At 33.5% G+C, this 23,437-nt stretch overlaps 1 protein-coding gene across 2 annotated transcripts in view; it reads left to right on the plus strand.

Annotated features, from left to right (window-relative positions):
- Positions 1–23,437, plus strand: part of RNF13 (ring finger protein 13) — a 116,097-nt gene that overhangs the window by 57,722 nt on the left and 34,938 nt on the right. The window contains exons 5-6 of one of the 2 annotated variants that reach the window (XM_006202797.4): positions 6,954–7,041; positions 15,736–15,826. In XM_006202797.4, coding sequence (XP_006202859.1) covers positions 6,954–7,041; positions 15,736–15,826 — 179 coding nt within the window. Of the gene's footprint in view, positions 1–6,953; positions 7,052–15,735; positions 15,827–23,437 lie in introns of both variants that reach the window. The other variant, XM_031678861.2, reaches the window with a different exon arrangement.

Consider the following 23,437-nt stretch of genomic DNA (forward strand, 5'->3'; position numbering starts at 1 on the left):
AAACTGTTTTGGAATAGCCTGGTCTTTTGTGCCTCATTACTCTCTCTCTCACACAGCAGTGTTCTCCTACATGTTCACAAAGTACAGTTACCACACTCAGGAAATTTACTATTGATAAGTACTATATCTAATAATACAGAGTATTTATATATATATAATATATTTTTATATATTATATATATATTATATATTTATATATGTATTTTATATATATATTATATATATTTTTTTTCTTTTAGAAAGTATATTCTATCTAATTATTAGAATAGGTATTTAAATGTTCTGATTGTCCTCAGAATGTCCTTCTGGCGGAAAGCAGACTAAGAGCAAAAAGAAAATAAATCACATGATTAAAGGGAGTTCAAGAAAGTTTAGTCATTCTCTTCCTAGTGGTTGAGCACTCAAAATACATCTTCAGATAGATGTAATTTTTACATTTATAGATAAACCAGGATAGTTGAATTTCCCTGATATTCAGTATGTCTTCCTCTACTTCTGTTCTTACTACTTTACTTGTTTAAATAAATAAAACTGTAACTTGTCACTGAAATTTTCCTCTAAATCATATATTTTTTATTCTGCATGAATTACAGTCTGAAATATTTCAATATAATATTCTCTTTCAGCTTCCCAATTAAAATCAATGACCTTTTTACACTTGTAATAAAAATGTGGAAATAATTATCTAAACTTAAGGTTGTATTCTCATTAAAATTGGAGGAGAAAGTATTTAAAATGGCTTCTATTCTAAATCAAACTTCTTTTTCCTATCACCTAAAGATGGATGTTCTTTGACACAACATTGTAAAATGACTATAACTCAATAAAAAAAAGTTAAAAGAAAAAGATGGATATCCTCTGAAACTGTGGACATCTACAGGAGATGCATGTATGGTGTTCATGGAATATCATCCGTCTGTCTAAAGTAATTCTCGTTTCAAGCTTGCCTTTCACTACTGTTCAAACATTACAAATTATTCTCCATGCATGGAAAAAATAGCACTATAATTCAGATAAAGGCTTTAGAACTTGAAACACATTTTACATTAAAAATGTTCTTGTTCCAAGTGTGCTCATTTTACATGACCAGACAGACTGATAAAATAATTAAATTCTTTTCAAGGTTTTTTTCCATCAAGGAAAGTCACCTCTTGGATTTTTACCTTTCTTGCAGGTGTATAACCTAGAAATATACACAGGTCTGCTTATTTGTAGTGTCTTCTTCCAGGGGAAAAGCAAAGTCCAGTTAATTCAATTCACGTATAGATGTTAAAGGGGATTGAAGACTCTATGATATGTAAAAATGTGAATGAATTATGTTTTATTAGAGGTTTATTTAATTATTTTTAACAACTAGGTGGCTGTATTTATTCCAAATATTTGTTGAGTGAATAAATGAATTAATGTGCTGAAAATCTGTAAATTTTAATCTCAAGTCCTGATACTTTAAATTCTACCTACGTAGAATATCTGTGTGTAGAAACCTTGCTACCTCTCAAATTTAGTGTGCTCAGAACCATTCCTTCTTCTTCCTTATGATAATAAGCTTCATTTCTCAGCTTTCCCATTTTTGGTTAAGGATATTCCCTGAGTTTCTTAGAATCAAAAATTGATTATGAGAAGGAATAAAAAATAATGGTCTTTCACTTCATTGCCATCATCTTGCCTTGTCATAACAACTTTCAGATTTTCAGTATGTCCTCTACATGTCAGTCTAAGTATTTGCAGATTGTTCTAAAGGATTGCTTTAGCCATGTCAACCCCTCATTCAAGTGCCTTGGCAGAGGCGACCCTACGTCTACTTTTCTGAATGGCCTTCAAGGTATGGCACTACCTGTCCCTTTTTTCCCCTCTCCTCACCTCTGTCTCCAACAGCAACTATAAAAAACAGTAGCAGTGATAATAACTAGCTTTATTTAATGTGTGCCAGCCAGTACCTAAGTTCTATTTTAGGTGCTTTACATATATCAAATCATTTAATCCTCAGGATAACGTTAAAAATTGAATGTATTATCATGCCCATTTTATAGAAACTAAGTTATTTGCCTGAGTTTATACAGCTTGTATATGACAGAATCTGAATCCAAGTAATCTCCTTCCAAGAGTATACTTTTATCTCCTCTGCTTTTCTTCCTTTCAGTACCACTCTTCTTTACTTAGTAAGGTCATTTAAAAATTTTTTGTTTTGTTTTGTTTTGTTTTTAATATGCCTTGTTAGGTCCTGCCTTTTGTCTTATTATTTCTCCTTTCCTCTCATGTGAGAAATTTCCCCCCAACTCTTTCCACTGTTAGCCCTCATTTCCTCTTTTTGTTAAAGTGTAATCCACGTCCAATAAAATCTGCTGTATTTCAGCCTAGAGCTTTTTCCCTCTCTAAGTTTCTTTAAACTCCATCACACTATTTTAGTACTTTGCTTCTTGGCTTATACTCTGTTTTGTATATAAGTTTTATTTTGCCCATAAGATTTTGAGATTAATGTTGTCTAAGTCTTGATGCTTTCTCAGTTCAGTTTCTCTTCCCAGACATTTGCAAAATGTTAAGTAAGGTTGATAATCCTGTTTCTCATCTCCATTCATTGGGAAACCCCAGGCCTCTCTATCTAATCAGATAAAGTTGTGTTCAAATCTCAGCTCTGCCTAAATGTGACCTTATGGGGCAGTTTCGTTTACTCATCTTTCTTCGTTTCTAAAATAGAGAAAAGGATATCTATATTGTAGAGATGTGTTAAGTATTAGAGATAATATATGTAAAGCAATGGCACATAGAGGCTTCTTTTACTCATGCGTATAGCCTTTGGTCTGGAGCCTTGTTATGTATGCTTTATCAACAGTTCCTCCCCCAGCTCCTCATGCCTGTGTGTCCCTTAAAAGATCTCTACTCATGATCATCTTGACAGTGCAATTAATTCTTTCTTCTTCAAAGGCCTATTTTATTAGTGTCAGTACTATCAATTTGTCTAATCTGGAAATAAGATGAGCTACTGTGTCATTTCCAGGGTTCCTTTTAGAACCTGTCTTACTGAAGTCTCTTCCCTTCGCAGTTTGCTGTCTTCTGGTATATTGGCTATTTATAAGCCAGCAGTCCCATACTTCTTTAAAACTCTTGGTAAGGTGCAACCTGATCTATATAATTGAGTTGCTGCTAATATGTTGATTCAATATAAACTATTTCTGATACCACAATTTGGGCCAGTAGCTCTGATCAGTTTCCTTTAAAGGGCAGATTGGCAATATACAGCTTGGAAGACTTTTTCATGTGATTTTCAGCTTTGATGGCTCTTTTGGAATTTAGGTTTGGTTACTGAGCATGCTTTTTATTTATGAACCTTTGAGTTCGTTGCCTCCATATGACAACATGTGTTTGAAGTTGCATTTTATGAATGTGAAACCAGGCACATGCTTACTGAATGATTTAGGTCTTATTTCTGCCTCATGTGTTTTTGACAATACCAGCTGCTGCTTAGTTAAAGATGTAATTTAATTTGACTGACATAGTTCATAAACACAGATATACTGTCCTTGTTTGTATTCATAAGCTTGTTGGTCCATATGTTAATGTTTCTTGATTTAATTTCATTAGTTTATTTTAAAAATCAATAAAAACAACAACAAAAACCTTGGGAAAGCCTTGTTTCATTTTTTGAAAACATTTCTCTTTTTTTGGAACTCACATTTGTGCTTACAGAATTCCTTCCATTTTTAGTGGTTTTCTTTTTTTTTAATTTTTTAAAGTTTTTTTTTATTGATTTATAATCATTTTACAATGTTGTGTCCAATTCTAGTGTAGAGCACAATTTTTCAGTTATACATGAACATATATATTCATTGTCACATGTGACAATTAGTGGTTTTCTGATTTAGAAATTTTATTATTAGAGAACAGCTTTTGGTATTGATATAATTTTGTATTGTGTTATTGGAACCAATTGCATTTTGGATGTATAAGAAAGTTTTCCTCAGTTCCTTCGTGCAGTTTTAAGAATCTAATGACCAGTATAGTTACACATATAGTAGATTGTTGTAAACCCATTAATTTATATTGATGATTCTTAATTTGCAGTTCAGAAAGCCTCTTGTAAAACTGATGATTATTTTGTCCCTTCTTACCAGGAAAGTTCACACATAGACAGCTGTCAGAGATTTAAGAACCCCAGGAAGGCTTGTTCTGTAAATGAGGTAGTACATGTATGCACAAGTATAATATAAGGCAGTATGTAAAATCTTCAAGAAAAATATAACAAATTGATATAAAAACTCAAAGTAGCAAGCAGTTATACTGCACTTGGGACATCATGTGGAACAGGGCATGGGACAGGGCAGATTTCATGGAGATAATGGAATCTGAAGGCCAGATTAGGCGTTCAGAAGATGAGGCCTGTTCCAAGCAGAGATGATAGTGTGAGCAAGTAGAGACCAGAGAGCACCTGACCTGTTGGATTTCCTTGAGGAAAATGATTGTTTCTGATCCACCTTGAGTTCTGCATTGTATCCAACACACAGTACGTTACTTGTTACGTAAATTCAGCAAATACTTATTGAATTGAACCACATTTCTGATACTTTACCATAGTTCCTGAGACTACCTTTCTCTGTATCCTAAAATGTATCTGCTCACAAATATATATTTTACAGTGAAACAGTTAAATCATGTAATTTCAATGACTATGTAATAGTTGGCTTTAAAAAGAAGTGTAAAACTTAAGTTTTATATTAGCAAAGAACAGCTTTTGACATAAATTATGTATTTCTTAAATTGTATCTCAGGGAACAGTTGTGTTTCGGATTTGTGAAAGAAACATTTCTTAGTGACTTGGTTAGCTTTTTTGGGAACTGTTAAATGGTCATTAAAGCATCAGATAAACTAGTGGAAACTCCAGCCAAGTTTACTTTTGTTTAAATAAAAGCTAAGTGAATTCTATACTACTGTGATAATATAATGACTATATAATGACTATGTATGATTATATAATGACTATATAATATAATGACTATATAATAATATAAAACTTAAGAAATTTTTTTCCCTCCCCTTGGAAGGCAGTAAAATCTATGGGGAAGAAGCCGTGGGGGCTAGCATTTTCTCAATTTTAATTAGATAAGAAAATCTACCTAAAATAAAACATGCACACATAGGCAAAAAATAGTAAACTTACTTTTTTGATTATTGACGTTTACTTGCATGACTGCAAAACATTCCTAGTAATAATTTTGTTGGCTGGTTGATTTTCTTGCTACTATTCCCAACATTAGAGCAGTAGGTCCTATGTTAGTGAACTATTTATGCCATTTTAATTGATTTTTTAAAAAACTCTGCCTAATTTTATCTCTTGTGTTTATAATGTTATAATGTGAGCTATTATTTTAAGCACACATTTTATATATTTTCTCATTCAAGTAATATTTAATGAGTGCTTACTCTGTGTCAGGCTATTTCATAGGGGCTATAGAACCTGTAAAGATGAACAAAATATTAATTCTTTGAGGTACTGCAGATTCAGAGTTTTGTGGTAATAGGATAAAATTATTCTGATTGATTCACATTATTGTCTCTCAGAATTCCACCTTGCATTGTGGGGTATGGTAGTTTTAGAGAAGGCAGGGGTAATGTAGAAGAGAATTTTACTCTTGCCAGATGGAATTGGTTGCATGAGCCTCATTTCTCTTACCTAGTATTCAAATCCAGAGCCTACAGAATACTTGGGCATTCATTTTTCTCGAGAACTCAACTCTTACGCTTTCCTTCACTCTTTGAGTTTGATTCAGGTCTTATCTTTATTGAATTATAGTAGAATTTTGAATCATTATAATGCTAATAACTAAAACAGAACTAATATTAGACCTTCTGGAAATTCTTTTAAAAATTAATTTTAGAAGTATTGTAAAGAGGCACTTTGAGAGACACCATTATGTACTGATTATGAGGTAATATATTTCAAGAATTTCTTACCATATTAAGTATTTAAAACTATATGTATAGTTTTAAAGTATTCAAAAGTATTTCAGGTGTTCAAAACTATATTTTATATATATGTATATATTTTTTGAGTATCCAGTTTTCATTTTATTTAACAAGTATACAAATAATGATCTGATTTTTTATTTTTCCCAAATGGTCCAATGATGGTATAAAAAGGAGGTTAGGTCTGGGTTTATTTTTATTTAAAACAGATTATTGTTTTAAAAGTGAGGTGTGGTAACATGTTTGGATACTTTTCAGATCTTTTATGTAAGAAAATTCTGCCACACATCTAGCCATATTCTTAGGTGTGAAGCTTACTAATTTGGAGACTAGCTTTAAGAAAGATTATATGGCTAGATAGAACCGAAATAAGCAACTTCAGGCTGGAGGTATTTTTAATTCTTTCAAAGCCTTAGAAAGGATTTTTAAAGAAAATGGTTGATGATGAAGCTAATAATAAGAATAACTTTTATTTGACTCATTTTTATGCATTAGGCATGGTATTAAGCATTTAAAGTTACATTACATATGAGAAAAATATTGTCATTCTCATTTTAAAGTTGGGAAGCTGAGGATTAAGGAAGAAAGAGTTTGCCCAAGTTTATCTCACTAATAAATAGTGGAGGTAGAGTTGAGTTTTCAAGGGCTGATGACTCTTGAGCCTGATCACAAATCTCTACCTCTCTAGAGCTAGGCAGGTTTATTGCTTTGGATCCTTTTAGTATGGTAGTTTGTATGTCTTTCCTTTATTTGCTTCTCATTTCACTTAATGCCATGAAGGAAATCAAGAAGCCATCTAAAGAAGTCCTTGATAATCAATTGTAAATCATTGATTATGTTTCGGGAACACACTTAAGATCTGTATATATATATACACGCATACATAATCTCATCCTAGTTATATGCTATGGACTTGTTGATTTGTGTTTGTGAATTTGAGGGACCTTATGACAAAGACTTTCTTCCTCATATCATGACTGTTTTCTAATTTGCAGGTTTTAAATGCACAGAGAGCAGGATACAAAGCAGCCATAGTTCACAATGTTGATTCTGATGACCTCATTAGCATGGGATCCAACGACAGTAAGTACAGGTATCACTTTTCTTCTCTCCTGTTTGACTGATCATTCGAAACTAAAACTTGACAGAATTTCTCTTCTTTCATTTTCTGTTTAAAAAGCAAGATTTCTTCTCTGTCAGAAAGATAATTCCCGATTCTTAATCCTCTTAGGACAACTTTGTTCATAACAGAAGTGGAATTGACTTGTTCTTTCTGGAACAGTTAGTTGTTATTGCTGTTGTTTTAACCTATGTGTTTCATTTTAGAGGATCCGTTGATATTTTGGTAAAAATCAAAGGAAAACCAGGCTTTAAATAGAGATAAGCATATTGAGTTAGGAATGCCATAGGAGAATTTTTGTGGTTTATTTAGGGATTCACAACATTAATTTTAGGATATGCAGATGTACTGAGTAGCTACTGTATTCTTGTAGAATTTCAAAGCCCATACTTGTGCTTTCTTATACCACCAGTCGATTATTGTTAGTCCCTTAACATACATTGGCATGCCTATAGCTTTTCATTCAAAATGGGAATATCTTTCCTTATTCTTTACTAAATATTAGCTTGTAGGGAAAATGTGCCAATTTTAATGAAATAACTGGCTTTAATCAGATAGTGACTTTTAAGATAGGTGCTTTCACTTGATTTAGTGAGAGTGACAAAAGTGTCTTTTGTTGGGTTAATAAGGCTACTTTAGGATCCCACCAAAGGCTGGGGGCTGTTTGTTAGAACTAACCATGTGGTTAGAGGGTTGGAATTTTCCATCCCACACCCTGATCTCAGAGAAGGGGCAAGGGACTGGAGGTTGAGTGATTGCCAGTGTCCAGTGGTTTAATCAATCATGCATATATAATGAAGCCTAATTAAAAACCCAGAAGTATAGGCTCAGAGAGCTTCAGAGTTGGTGGAAGCATAGAGGTGCTAGGAGCACTGAACTCCTGCAGAGGACATGGAACCTCCGTATCCCTTCCCGTTTACTTTGCCCTATACATCTCTTTCATTTGGTTGGTCCTGAGTTGCATCTTTTCATAATGAGCTGGTAATCTAGTAAGTAAAATGTTTCTCTGAGTTCTGTGAGCTGCTCTAACAGATTTATTGAACCCATGGGGTAAGGGTTGTTGGACCCTTCAGTCTATAGTTGGTGAGTCAGAAACACAGGTGACAACTTGGACTGGCCACTGGTGTCTGAAGTTGGGGGTGGGGATTCTTGTGAGACTAAAATGTTAACCTGTGGAATCTGATGCTGTCTCCAGGGAAATAATATCAGAATTGAGCTGAGTTGCTTGATGGTGCAGGGGAGATCCCCACACATACTGGCAATTGGGTTCAGAACCCAAAATACACTAAATACACTGCCAACATTCATGATTATTTTATTTTTGTTTTTCTTTTAGTATATAACTGTAATACCTCTTGTTTTAAGTTGTATTGAGTCATATATGCAAGAAAGATCTTGGAGCAAAGAACAGATATAAAGCTATGTACTGATATACTCCACTGGAATGTATTTAGGGCTTTAAATAGCTACATCCTCAATGTGAAGTATTTTGGATTCCTTGACCAAAAAAAATCTTTTTATAACATGAGACAATATTTTTTGTTGTTGTTGAGTTGAACTTTTTTCCTTCTTACCCTTAGTATAATCTGGGGCAAAATTACAATGTATATAAAGAATAAAACTAAGTAATAAGTTCCTTAGTTTATTTCTTTATATTTTAAATTATCATTTTAATTTTCCAGCTAACTAATTCGTAATTGCAGAATTCATGAAGTACCCTTAAGAAGTTCTGGCGTTTCTCAAAAAGTTTGACAACCACTGCTTAGGAATCAGAGGAACCAATGAAGGGATGTTACTTACCCAGTAGACTAGTACTTTTGGTAGTGCAGATTTGACACATTTTCCTTCTTCTCCTTTAATCATCTCCTTTAAAAAAAATTTACTAGCCCACATGATACCTCCCATGTGAGTCACTTATGTGACCTGTATACAATATTGGCAAAATGGAAAGCATACATACTCTAAAAATAGGCCTGAATTCAAACCTAAGCTCCTACTTGTATTGGCTGTATGATTTTGAGCAAGTTACTTACTCTTTGTGTGTTTTGCTGAAGGCCTGGGCCCAGGGTTTAGCAACCCTCAAGACTTCGCAAGGGGTTTGGGTTGGATAAACTGATTAGTATTTGTAAACTATTTACTCTTTTGACATGTTTTTAATAAAAATTTTGCAAGCTGGAAGTGTCAGTTCCCTTTAACACCAGTTTTGTCTTTGTAATAAAACCTTTTCTGTGATAATCATGTCAGTTCCTAAAGAAAGTAGAGAAAATATTAAAAGTGGCACATACCATATAATTCTGTTGTTGCTATGGAAATATTCCAGCTGAGTTACTATATTTCAAAGATTGCTTAGAATTTTGGTTCTTGACTTTATTACTTGGATTACTTTCTGTGACATTTCACTCTATCCTTGAGTATGTGTAAGTTAGAACATTTCATATTTCCAGCACATGTTGTAAAGATCTTTACCATTTTTATCTTTGCTGTTACTTGGTAGAGGAAAAGACAGCGTGGATTTATTAAAAGAAGTATGTATCTATCCCTCTTTTTTAGACTTAGATCATAGCCACAAGGAACAGAGCAGAGGTTCTAATATATGGAAACAAAAGAAAGTTTTAAAGGCCCCTTGTTGCCAACATTTCACACAGGAATGTGTCTGTTTTCATTTCAGCTAGGACAATGAGCCAGTCACATTTGTCATCTTCAGGGGCAGAATAATGTGGTGGGGAAAACACAAACTTCAAGACCAGGAAATGTGGTTTATTCCAGGCTAGATGATATATATGAACTAACCTGTGCTGCTGGAAAATTTACTAACCTTTCCTGGCCCTTTATTTTCATCTGTAAAAGGGTGAATGATTTTAATTTTTATTTGACTTGACAAGATCGTAAAGATCATATGAAAGGCAGTGGAATGAGGAAACCCTTCCACGGCAGAGTGGGAAGAGCCAACGTTAGGAATCAGAGCCTCAGGTTTGAGTCTAGGCCGTGCAGATTCCTAACTGTATGATCAGAGTAAGTTATCAATATGTCTGGGTTTGTTTCTTCTCCCTTTTTCCTTACTTTCTTCCTTCCACAAATATTTTTTGACAGCCTGCTCTGCATCAAGTGCTGTTTTAGGCATCATGACTACAGCAGAAAATAATACAGCTTTAAAGCTTTGCTCATACTTTTCATTGAAGTAGCAGAATGGCAGTGGTTAAAAGTGTGGCTTCTGGGTAGTGCCTTACAAGATTTGAATCCCAGCTCGACCACCTACTACCTGTGTGACTTTGGGAATGTTACCTAACATCTCAGTGCCTCAGTTTTTCTGATCTGTAAAATGGGGATGATAATGGTACTTCATTCATTACGTTGTTGTTGATGACATATAAAACATCTAGGAGACTGCCTTGTTCTTAGTAGTCATTCGAGGGTTATTTAGCTGCTAGTATTATTACTTCTGTCATTATTATTATTGCATTCTGTTGTGGGAGAGAAAATGAACACATAAGCAAAGAGGTATGTTATATGTCAAGTAGTGGTAAGTGCTGTGGAGAAAAACATGCCAGGTTAAAGGGATACAGAGTGACAGGAATGAGAGGAGGATGGCTGTTTTTGATAGAATGATCAGAGAATATTTCTTTTTTTTTTTTAACACCTTTGTTGTGGTATAATTCCTGTACAGTAAACTACACATATTTCAGTTGTACAAGTTGATGAATTTTGATAGATATATACACCAATGAAACCACCACCACAATAAAGATAGCTAACATTTCCGTCACTCCCCAAGAGGTGCACATTTCAAGTTCCCAGTTTATCCCTCCCCACCCCATTTGCCCACTGGTAACCATAAGTTTGTGTTTCTGTCTGTGAGTCTGTTTGTTTTGTAGATAAGTTTGTTTGTGTCCTTTTTTTAGATTCCACATATAAGTGATAATGATACGGTATTTTTCTTTCTCTTTCTGACTTACTTCACTTAGAATGACAATCTCCAGGTCTGTCCATACTGCTGCAAATGGCATTATTTTATTTTTTATGCCGTGTAGTATTCCTATACACACACACACACACACACACACACACACACACACACACACACACACACACATACACATATATACCACACATACATATACATATACATATACACACTCACATACCACATCTTCTTTATCTAGTCATCTGTTGGTGGACATGTAGGTTGCCTCCATGTCTCGGCTGTTGTAAATAGTGCTGCTGTGAACATTGGGGCCGAGAACATTTCTCTGAAGCTCTGACATTTGAGCATAGGTCTAAAGTGAGAGGCTGAGCCACACAGATTTCTGGAAGAGGATATTCCAAGGAAAGGGAACAGCAAGCAAATGCAAAGGTTCAAAGATAAAGCATACTTGGTGTTTTCAAGGTGTGGCAGAAAACCACAGTGGCTGGAATAGAGTGAACAAGGGAGTGAGATAGAGTTGCAGGTAATGAGGTTAGAAAGGGAGCCACTGGCTAGATCATGTTGGGTCTTGTAGGACTTTGGAATTTGTTCTATGTAGGTTTTAAACAGAGGTGTGAGGTGACACATTTTAAAAGGATCACTTTGGTTGTTCTTTAAAAATAGACTGAAGGTGAAAGATGGGCAAGAGTGCCAACTGAGAAACCAGTTAGAACGTAGCTGCAGCAGCTGGGCAAGAGGTGATGGTGATTTGGAGTGTTAGTAGTGACTGTAATGAGAAGTGATAGAATTATGGATGTATTTTGAAGTTGTTATGGTTTGATATAAGGAATAAAGGAAGGAGAGTCAAGAACTCCAAGATGTTTAACCTGAGAAACTAGGTGAATAGTTATGCTTTTTACAAAGATGAGAAAGAGTAGGAGTAGAGTTGATTAGGGAAAGAGACATTGAGAGTTCTGTTTGAGAAATAATGTTTGAAACATCTATTAGTCAATCGAATGATGGAGATATTGAATAGGCAATTAGGTACATAAATCTGGAGAGGTTGGGGCTGGCCATTTAAATTATAATCTGTCTGTGATGTGATAATATTACTTGGCAGAATATACTTCACAGAGCTGTTTTATGGATGAGAAATACAATTTAGTGTTTTTAAAGTATTTTGTGAACTAAAACATATTTGGTTTTACTTTCAGTATATAAGTGATATTATAAAATCTCCAAGATGGATATGCATGTTTGCCTACATTATTTTCTTTTTTAAATTTATTTTTAATTTTTTAATTGAAGTATAGTTGATTTACAGTGTTTTACGTATACAGCAAAGTGATTCACTTATACATAAATATATTCTTTATATTCTTTTTCAGATTCTTTTTCATTGTAGGTTATTATAAAATATTGAATATAGTTCCTCGTGCTATACAGTAGATTCTTGTTTATCTGTTTTATATATAGTAGTTGTATGTCTGTTAATCCCCAATTCCCAAGCCCCTGCCCCCTCCAATTCCCCTTTGGTAACCACGAGTTTGTTATCTATGTCTGTAAGTCTGCTCCTGTTTTGTAAATAAGCTCATTTATATCATATTTTAGATTCCACATCTAAGGGGTATCATATGCTACTTGTCTTTCTCTGTCTGACTTACTTCACTTAGTATGATAATCTCTAGGTCTATCTATGTTGCTTCTAATGGTATTATTTCATTTTTTATGACTGAGTAATACTCCGTTGTGTGTGTAGACACACACACATCCCACATCAACTTTATCCATTTATCTAAATGTGGACATTTAGATTGCTTCCATGTCTTGGCTGTTGTAAATAGTGCTACTCTGAACATTGGGGTGCATGTATCTTTTTGAATTAGAGTTTTCTTCCAGTGTTATACCCAGGAGTGGGATTGTAACTCAATTTTTAGTTTTTTAAGGAGCTTCCATACTGTTCTTCATAGTGGCTGCACCAATTTACATTCCCACCAGCAGTGTAAGAAGGTTCCCTTATCTCCACACCCTCTCCAGTGTTCATGATTTGTAGATTTTTTTATGATGTCCATTCTGACCTGTGTGAGGTGGTACCTCATTATAGTTCTTATTTGCATTTCTCTAATAATTAACTATATTAAGCATCTTTTCATGTGCCTATTGGCCATCTATATTTCTTATTTGGAGAAATGTCTATTTAGGTTTGATTGGGTTGTTTGGTTTTTTTTGATATTGAGCTATGTAAATTGTTTGTATATTTTGGAAATTAAGCCCTTGTCGGTCTCATCATTTGCAAATATTTTCTCCCATTCTGTAAGTTGTCTTTTTATTTTGTTTATGGTATCCTTTGCTGTGCAAAAGCTTTTAAGTTTAATTAAGTCCCATTCATTTATTTTTGCTTTTGTTTACATTACTGTAGGCGATAGATCCAAAAAAATATTACTGCAATTTATGTCAAAGAGTGTTCTGCCCATATTTTCCTCTAGGAATTTTATAGTATCTGATCTTATATTTAGGCTTTTAATTCTTTGAGTTTATTTTTAATATGGTGTTAGAGAATTTTCTAATTTCATTTTTTTACATGTAGCTGTCCAGTTTTCCCACCACCGCTTACTGAAGAGACTGTCTTTTCCCCATTGTATATTCTTGCCTCCTTTGTTACAGATTAATTGACCACGAGTGTGTGGATTTATTTCTGGGCTTTCTGTCCTGTTCCATTGATCCATGAGTTTGTTTTTGTGTCAGTACCATACTGTTTTGACTACTATAGTTTTATAGTATAGTCTTAGGTCAGGGAGCATGATTCCTTCACTTCCTTTCTCAAGATTGTTTTGGCTATTCAGGGTCTTTTGTGTTTCCATACAAATTTTAATTTTTTTGTTCGAGTTCTGTGAAAAATGCGATTGGTGATTTGATAGGGGCTGCATGCATCCTTTTCTCCCTTCTTAATCTTCTGACTAAAGTGAGGAGCTTTTTACATCTCTTTAGATACCATAACTCAAGGAAGTTATATTACTTCCAATAATTACAAGCCAGTAGTTACATGCCAAAAGTTCCTCTTTGAGTTTATGGGAGTATCTTCATGAAAGAGTAAAACATTTTACAAAGGGTATACAATTCCAAGTATTAATTATTAAATAAACTAAATTTTAAACTGATATATGAAAGAGAAAGATCTCTTAGCATGATAGAAAATATCTCCCTAAAATATACATGGTTATATAACAGTACCTCTGCAGCTATTAGAAATGATGAGATTGGATTTTTATTCATTGACATGACAGGATATCTGAGTTATCCTATTGAGTGGGAAAAAAGCCTACACTTTCTCCCATTATTTGATGATCCCATTAATATAAAAATTTAAATATTTATTGATCTCATTAATATAAAAATAGTGGTTAAATATTCCTTAACTAACCATTTTGGTTCCTTCCCTCCTGGGGCTTATATGATATGGGCTGTGTGTGTGTGTGTGTGTGTGTGTGTGTCTGCGTCTATGTGTCTGTGTGTGTGTTTGAGAGAGAGAAAAACAGAACGTGTGGAACAAATGATTATGTTTGCATAAATCAAAACAATCTGAAAGTGAAAAAAATTTACTCTGCTAAGGATACCAAGATTTTAAGACTTTAAAACTTGTCTTTATAAGAAAGAAAGATACATTAGTGGTTGCTGAGGCTGGGGGAGGGGTTGATTGTAAAGAGGCTTGAGGGAATTTGGAGGAATGATAAACCATTTTATATCTTGTCATGGTGGTTACATTATTGTTGTATGTATTTGTTGAAATTTCTAGAACTGTTTATGTTACTGCAAATAAAAGCTTTGTCTTTGGTTGGGAAGAATTATGGTTGTGTTCAGTTTTCTTCCTGTTTACTTGTATCCACCCCCCTTTTAAATAAATAATAAATATGTGTTTTTTAAAGAAATGTAAAACAGAGTTATTGTGAAAAATATAAAAGGAAACAAATGGACTTTCTCTAAAGCCAAATCTGTTCAGTTAACTCAAGCTACAAAAATATGGCTGCTTTTTAAAATAGTAACAGCAAGAGGATTGTTTTTATTTTACTTCATGAGTAGTGGGTAATTTTTACAAAGGTCTTTTTTTGCTAGCATTTGATTTTGGTTTTTTAATATAGATGTAAAAGTCAAATTTCTTAAGACACCAATCAAAACACAAAGCTTCACCATGGACTTCAGGCTCAGGAGGAAGGAGAAATTTACCCAGCTTCCCTATCCTATACCCTTCCTGAACTCCTCTCAGCTCTTCACTCTGAAAAGTCTTAGATGTGTGGTGTCATTTTTCAGACTGTTGTAAAATGGTCTTTTCTTACATTCTTTGGCTTACACCTTTCCTGGGATTGGGTATGTAAAAAAAGCTTTTTCACTTTTTTGTTTAGGAATTAAGTTATGAGTGGAAAGAAAACTTTACATTGTTTTTTTACTAATAGTCAATCATGCCTGTAGAGGAATAAATCAAATGAAACTATTCAAAATAAGAATTATATTTCAGTCTCATAGGATTATTGAGATACTGCAGTAATACATATAATGCAAAATGTTAGCTTTCGTTATTGTAAATGTAATAATGTTTCTCAACTATATTGATGGTGGTATAAATCTGCAATCTGGAAATCAACCAGAAGAAAATTCAAGTTGATTGTAATTGTTTCCAGTTGCATTTGCTGCTATTATGAAGAAAGTTGATTGTACACTAAGTATGGGCTTTAAAGAATAATTTTATTATTGTTTTATACAGTTGAGGTGCTGAAGAAAATTGACATTCCATCTGTCTTTATTGGCGAATCATCAGCTAATTCCCTGAAAGATGAATTCACATATGAAAAAGGGTAAGTAATAGATACAAAAAAAAAATCATGTAGCTTAAAATTATTCTTTGTAGTAGAGTAAAATTGTGTAATATTAGTTGTTTTAGAATGTATTCTCTTGTACTAAATTCTCTCTTCTTAAGTTATGATTTTAATACTTATTATAGTATTTCCTGTGTATAATTACATATTGAAAATAAATTTATGCCAGAGAGATTAAGGCACCCATGTTGCTAAAAGATAACCAAACTTTCCCATTTATAGTTTAATCAAATAATTGGTATTTAGCAGCATTGTGATTTATATTTATATGATACTTTTCATTGACGTATTTGTATTTCATTAAAAGAAATATTTTATAAATAAAGAATTCAAAACACAGTATGGTAAGTAACAAACTTCTACAAAGACAAAAAATTTGTTTTTAAGTTTAAAAAGTTTTACTTGGAATTTAAAACTTTTATATGGAATTCGCCCCCAACTCTCATTACTAAAGTATCATATAAACTGCAACTTAAGGCACAACTGTCTCATCTAATATAGAAAACAGTGCAATTCACACTTCAGAGCTTCTTCCATGGAACAGATCCCCAAAACAGTGGACAGGAACAGACTTCTGACTAAGAAGAACAGTAACAATATTAATAATAAAGCAGTAGTATTTATGAAGGATTTAGCAAGTGCCAGGCACTCATGAAAGCAAGGCTTTTACATTTGTTACATTTAATTCTCACAACAACCCTCTAAAGGTTACTATTATCTCTTACTATTTACATTTGCCAAAAGGGGAAATTGGCGCAATGAAATTCAGTTCTAATATTTAGGAGGGGAAAATATCCACAAATATTTGAGGCTGAATATGAATAAAAAGGACGGGGAGAGGTTTTTTGTTTAAACGGTTTTTGTCATTTTTCCCTATACGGTTTTGATATTTAAAATACTGTTCACATATTTTATGCTCAGAACATTTTTACTAAGTTAGGGAATTAATTTTGGATGTTATATGAAGAATAGTTATGCAGGGTGCTATTTTATCAGCAAGATTTGTGTAATTGATAGGAAGGGAGAACTACCACTTGCTTTTACCTTGATATTATTCCATCATTTAGAAAAATTCTACGTATTTTAGTATGTGTTTTAAAGAGTTTTTTTTTTTGTTTTTAATTATAAAGTCACACCTTTTAAATTAAAAAGTAATATATACTTGCTGGTAAAATATGGAAAATTCCAGAAATATAAAATGTTTAAATGAAAGTCCCTATGATGCTATTCTCTAACAACAGCTGTTTTTAAAAAGTTTTTAATTTTTTTCCTCTGTATTTGAATGCTGACATTAATTAGTGATAATGTGCTCATTAAAATGGTACCATAGAATACCTAGTGCTTTTGTAACATACTTTATTTACTTAATATTTAGACCCTTTTCATGTTAATACAAGTCCACAAAATCGCTATCCCAACTCTTGGGGACAGATGTATTATGGAATTGAAACACTTTCAGATTTTTTAAAGTTAAGCAACAGTCCCAATAGGATTTGAGGCAGCATCCCATAATTGAACAAATTACATATCTCTCTCTGCAATGAATGTATGAGTATTTTATCATGTCAGTTCAGTTCAGGTTGACCATCAAAGGAATTGCAAACATTACTTTTTAAAGCTTTTTAGGTTTCAGAACTGTGCGTGAGGGATTGTAGACCTGCGCATACTGTCTGCTTCATCTATCTGCTGGCAGCTGGTTGGTCAGTCTGTCTGTCTGCCTGCCTGCCTACCTACACTTTAATTTACTCTACTTTTTATTATGGAAACTTACAAACATATTTAAAAGTAGAGAGATGAATATGATGAATCTGATCATTCAGTTTCAAAATTATCAACTCATGGCCAGTTTTGTTTGGACTGTCCAGCCTCAGGTATTCCCCCAACTCTTCCTTCCCCACACCATGATTATTTCAAAGCAAGTCCTAGGTATCCTGTCATCCCACCTGTAAACATCTCAGAATATATCACTAGAAGATAAGGTTATGGTTATATACAAAATATATAACTACATTATCATTGTTTCACATTTTTTTTTAAAGTAAACATTAATATCAACACGTTTGTCTTTATTGTCACTTCAGAGCAAATCAGGACATGTGATCACCCTATTTTTAATCTGTAAGTTTGCTATGCCTCTTTTTTCTTTTTTCCTAATCATTTATTTTTGAAGAAGCAGTATCGTTTGTCCTGTAAAATTTACCACAGTCTGGACATTCCTGACTGCATCCTTGGTGTATTGCCTAGAATATTCCTTTGTTACTTGTGTTCCCTGTAAATAGCTAATTAGATCTAGAGGTTTGTTCAAATTCAAGTGTGGTTGGAGGGCCAGGAGGATAGATAGGTAAGGCAAGAATAATTTATGTTATTATGTATTTCCATCAGGAGGCATAATATTTGGTTCCCTCTTTGTAGTGTGATCAATCATTAATGATCAGTCGGGATTAGTTCTTTAGGATTTGCAGCTAATCTAATTTTATAATTCCTCCTTCATTTATTAGCTAAAATACTTCTATACAGAGAACTCACATCTTATAAATGATTTGATTACTTTGATATACAGTCTGTTTAGGAAAGATAGGATAAACACTTGATTCTTCCCCTTTATTTACTGTTTTTAAAATGATTTGGCTTGCTAGTGTTTTCCAAAGATGATTTAACACATATATTTAAAGTATAACGAACTCATGAGTGAAAACCTATTTAATATGCTTCAGTCCACTGCAGTTATCATCTTTATAGATGTTCACATTGTCTCATTTCAGACTTACTCAGGTTTAATCCTGATTTCTTTCTGCATGAATCTAGGAGGTTTTGATTGCTCCTAGTTTTCTGTCTGATAAGGTGTTCCAGGCCCATTTTGTTCCATTCTTTCCCTGACATGGAACCAGTCATTTCTCCAAGGAGGTCTGGTTCCTCTTAATTGAACATGGTATTTAGAGACTGAGGGGGTGATCATTATTCCTGGGTTTGTCATTCTTTCTAGGGCTTTTCAGTGAATAGAGCTAAGAAATATATATGGTTTTAAAGATATAATAAATCATGATACTGTTGCTTCCAATTTAAATTCAGGACTATAGGATTTTTACTCTATTTCATTGACCTTACATCTGTAGTTTATTTTTTGATGCTTGAAGACACCATCATAATTATTTATTTTCTTCTTTAATTACACAGTACACATACAGCAGACTCAGAAGAACAATACCAAAACTATTACCAATATTAAAAAAAACACTTCTTTCTCTTCTTAAGATATCATATGGACACAGAATCAGATTATCACATTTTAAAGACTTTGAGATAATTCTTCTGTGATCTGATGCTATCAACTGGAAACATAGGTCTAATTGATTCATTTTGCTTTAAAATTTTAAGGATTGCTTTTACCACCCCCGCATTGTGACTTCTATAATTATGTATAAGCTTAAAGTCAGAATCAACAAAACAATATGTATTCAGGAAAGGTCACCTTCTGAGTGTCATCCATCCTGTCCACCCTATTCCTTTCCATCCTCACCTTATATTACTTACCTTATAAGTAATAATTTTTTAAGTGTTTAGTTTATTCTTTAATTTTTTAAAATTATAAGCCAATATCTATCTCGTCTTCTCCATCTTCCACCCTCAGTACATAAACATTATTTCCTATCTTGTTTTTTTTTCACTTAACAGTATATCATGGAAACCATATCATATCAGTAAATAGAGATATTCTTCATTCCTTTTTAACAGCTGCCTAGAACTCCTTTTGTAGGCTACAGTTTAATCAGCCAGTTGTCTGTTGATGAACATCGGAATTTTACAGTCTTTTGCTATTATAAATAGTGCTATAGTGAATAAGCTTACATAGAAATCTTTTCATGTTTTTGCTAGTATACCTTTGGAATCAATTCCTTGAAGTGGAATTGCTAAGTCAGAGGCTAAACATATCTGTACTTTTGCTAGATACTGCCGAATTCCCATCCATAATAGTTATGGCAACAGTACGTAAGTGTCTCTTTTCCCCTAGAGTCACCAACAAAATATATTGTCAGATTTTTAGATTTTTACTAATCAGATAGGTGAGAAATGGTATGTTGTTGCAGTTTTAATGTGTATTCCTCTTATTATAAGCAAATTTGAGTGTCCTTTTTTATGCTTAAGAAATGCTTAAGAGCTGTTTGCATGCCATTTTCAATGAACTGTTTATCTTTAGCCCATTTTCCCTATTAGCTTGTTGGTAATTTTCTTCTCTTTTTAGAAGCTCTTTATTTGTTAGATATGTTAACCATTTGTTCATTATATGTTACAGGTATGTTTTGTACTCCAATGGTATTGGTTTTTAATGCAATCAAATGTAGTAATCTTTTCCTTTGGGCTGCTCATTTTCAGTCTTAGGAAAGTTTCCCCTGCTTCTAGGTTATAGTGGAATTTACCTGCATTTATACTTATATGGTTTCATTTTTAACATTAAATTTCTGGCTCATCTGTAATTTATCCTTTATATACTTTGAAGAATGTATCCAATTATATCTTTTTCCAAATAATCATGCAGTTATCCCAACAGTGCTCCTAAAATGTTCATCCTTAACCCCATTTGAGATACTGCCATATTTCCATGCATAATTGAATTTTCTGTTCTTTGTCTTATGTCTGCCAATACCACACTGTTTTTCATTACAGGGCTTTATAATATACATTAGTATCTGCTAGAGCATACCCTCCCCCACTCCTACTCCTCTTTCTCAGATTTTTCTTAGCTGTTCTTGCTGTTCTTTCAAATTTTTAATATCTTTAATAAGATATGTTTCACATACTATAAAATTTATCAATTTAAAATACAAAATTCAGTGATGTCTGTATAGTTATAGAGTCTTATATATATATATATATATATATATATATAGAGAGAGAGAGAGAGAGAGAGAGAGAGAGAGAGAGAGAGAGAGAGAGAGAGAGAGAGAGAGAGAGGTGGAGGGTGAGAGAGAGCGAGCGAGAGAGGAAGCAGCTGACTGTCACTGCATTCTGCTTTTACAACTTTCCAACACTCCAAATAGAAAGCATGTATATATTTGCAGTCATTCTCTAGTCCCTACGTTCTCTTCCCCAGCACCAGCCCCAGGCAACTGCTAATCTACTTTCTGTCTCTTTGAGTTTGTCTCTTCTGGTCATTGTACATAGATGGAATCATACAATAAGTGATCTTTGGTGATTGGTGTTTTTCACTAGGCATAATGTTTTCAAGGTTTGGCCATGTTGTAGTTTTATTCTTTTTTATTGCTGAATAGTTTCCATTGTTTAGACATACCATGTTTTGTTTACCCATTCATCAATTGATGGACATTTAGCTAATTTCCACATTTTGGTTATTATGAATAATAGTGCTGTGAACATTCACATACAAGTTTTGTGTGTGCTTATACTTTCATTTCTCTTGAATGTATACCTAGAATGGATTGTTGAGTTATGTAGTAACTCTGTGTTTATCTTAAAAAAATTTTTTTGATTATGTAAGTTTGAGGTGTACAGCACTATAGTTCAATATCTACATGCACTTTAGAGTGCTCATCATATGCTTAACTTTTTAGGAACTGCCAGATTGTTTTTCAAAGTACCTGTACCGTTTAAATTCCTGCCAGCAATGGCAATGTATGAGGATTTTGATTTCTCCTTCCAAAGGAATTTGATAATCAACTTGTCTAGCTCTGGAAAAACCTGATGATATTTTTATTAGAATTACATTATACTCCTAAATTAATTTAGGGAGAATTAACACTTTTAGGATGTTAAATCGCCTTATCCAAGAACATGGTATGTCCTTCCATGTGTTCAACTCTCTTTTTTATGTACTCAGGAAGTTTATTCTAGCTCAAAACCAATGTGAGAAAAACATTTCTCATTAAATTTATGCCTAGATATTTTATTCTTTGCTATTAAGTGAGGTCTACTCTTCTACTCTATCTACTAACTGGTTTTTATTATATTTATAAAAGCATATTTTTGTACATTGGTTTTTATAACCTGCGATTTGACTGAATTCTCTTACTGTTGGCAGAGTTTTTCCATTGCCAATAGAAATAGTTTTATCTTTTCCTTCCTAGTTCTTATGCTTATAATTGTTTTCTCTTATCTAATTGCGTTGGCTAGTACCTTCCATACCATGTTAAATAGTAATGGAGATAGCAGGCATTTTAACCTTGTTCCTCACTTTAGTGAGAAAGCTTCTTGTTTCGTCTTTAAGGGTCTGGCTTTTTATCATATTAAGAAAGTATCCATCCATTTCTCTTTTATTGTACTTTATTCCTTTTAACTACTGTTCATTCTAATTCTGGTTTCCATCACTTCTTAGCTGTGTGACCTTCAACAACAATAAAAACTTGTCATCTCTGGGCCTTAGATTCTCTCATCTTTAAAAGTGATGTAGTGCCTACAGCATACAACACTGCTATGAAGATTAAACACGTTAATCAAATTCTTGGAGGAATACCTGCTACATAGTAAATGGTTCATAAATGTTAGCCATTAGTCTCCTCTCCCAACTTTTGTCTACTTCAGAAAGTGCTATGAAGATATCCTTGATCATACATCACGTGCGGTTGTACAAATGTGTCTTTATCGAAAGCACCTGAAAGTGGACCTGCTGGAGTACAACAGTTTTAAATTTAAGTAAACAGCTGTCATACTGCCCTCCACAAAAAGCGAATCAATTATGGAAAGCCAATGTTTTCTTTTATTTTTGCCTATAATATGTACTATCAGTCTTTTAAATTACTTGCTTCTCTGATAAGAAAACTCATTGGTTTTTTAGGAGAGCCAGTGTTTTCCTCTGCTCTTGCCAATAATATGTATTATCAGTCTTTTTAAGTGCTTGCCACTCTGATAAGGAAACTCATTGGTTAAGTTAGCATTTTCTATTCATAGAGAACTTTTTTGTAAACCATTTAGTATTTTTTATTTGTTTTGGTCTTTAAAAAATTAAACTCTAAAAGCATTTTGTAACTTTTTAGTAGGAGAGAAAACATATTGATGGCATGTACGTTTTAACAGTTGTGGACAGAGGAAAGGATTGTGTTTGCTCATAGTAAGTAGCAAGGTACACTGGAGAGATTGCTAGGCTGTGGCCACTAGAGGGTCATTTAATCTTCATGGACCTATTTTTTTCTCTTTTGAAAATGAAGAATTAGAATAAAAAATTCTCAAAATTCCTTTTAACTCTAAAATCTTCTCTCTCATGTTTAAGTACTCTATTTTTTCATATTTCATCCGTAGCACCAGGTACAATGACTGTATCAAGTAGATATTCAGTAAAAGCCGGTGAAATCAAACTGTTGTTATGCTACCTCAGCATTCTTCAACAAGACAGAACAGTGTACTGGGGCAGCAAAACAGGATGTGTCACAAATGGGACACCTAGCAGGGGACGTAGGCTGTTTGATGAGGCAGTCATGAGTTTCATCTGAAAGGGGCACGTTCAGACTAATAGCTGAAATAGTGAGGGTGTCCAGCGGTTGGGCTGATCACAGGTCACTGTCTGGAAAGTTGTTTATAGGAAAGAAGACTCTGGTGTATGGTTGTATATCCACTGGGGCTCAGTAGTTTGGCTCCAGTTCT

The sequence above is a fragment of the Vicugna pacos genome, chromosome 1, assembly GCF_048564905.1.
Source record: "Vicugna pacos chromosome 1, VicPac4, whole genome shotgun sequence".
NCBI classification, from domain to species: Eukaryota; Metazoa; Chordata; class Mammalia; order Artiodactyla; family Camelidae; genus Vicugna; species Vicugna pacos.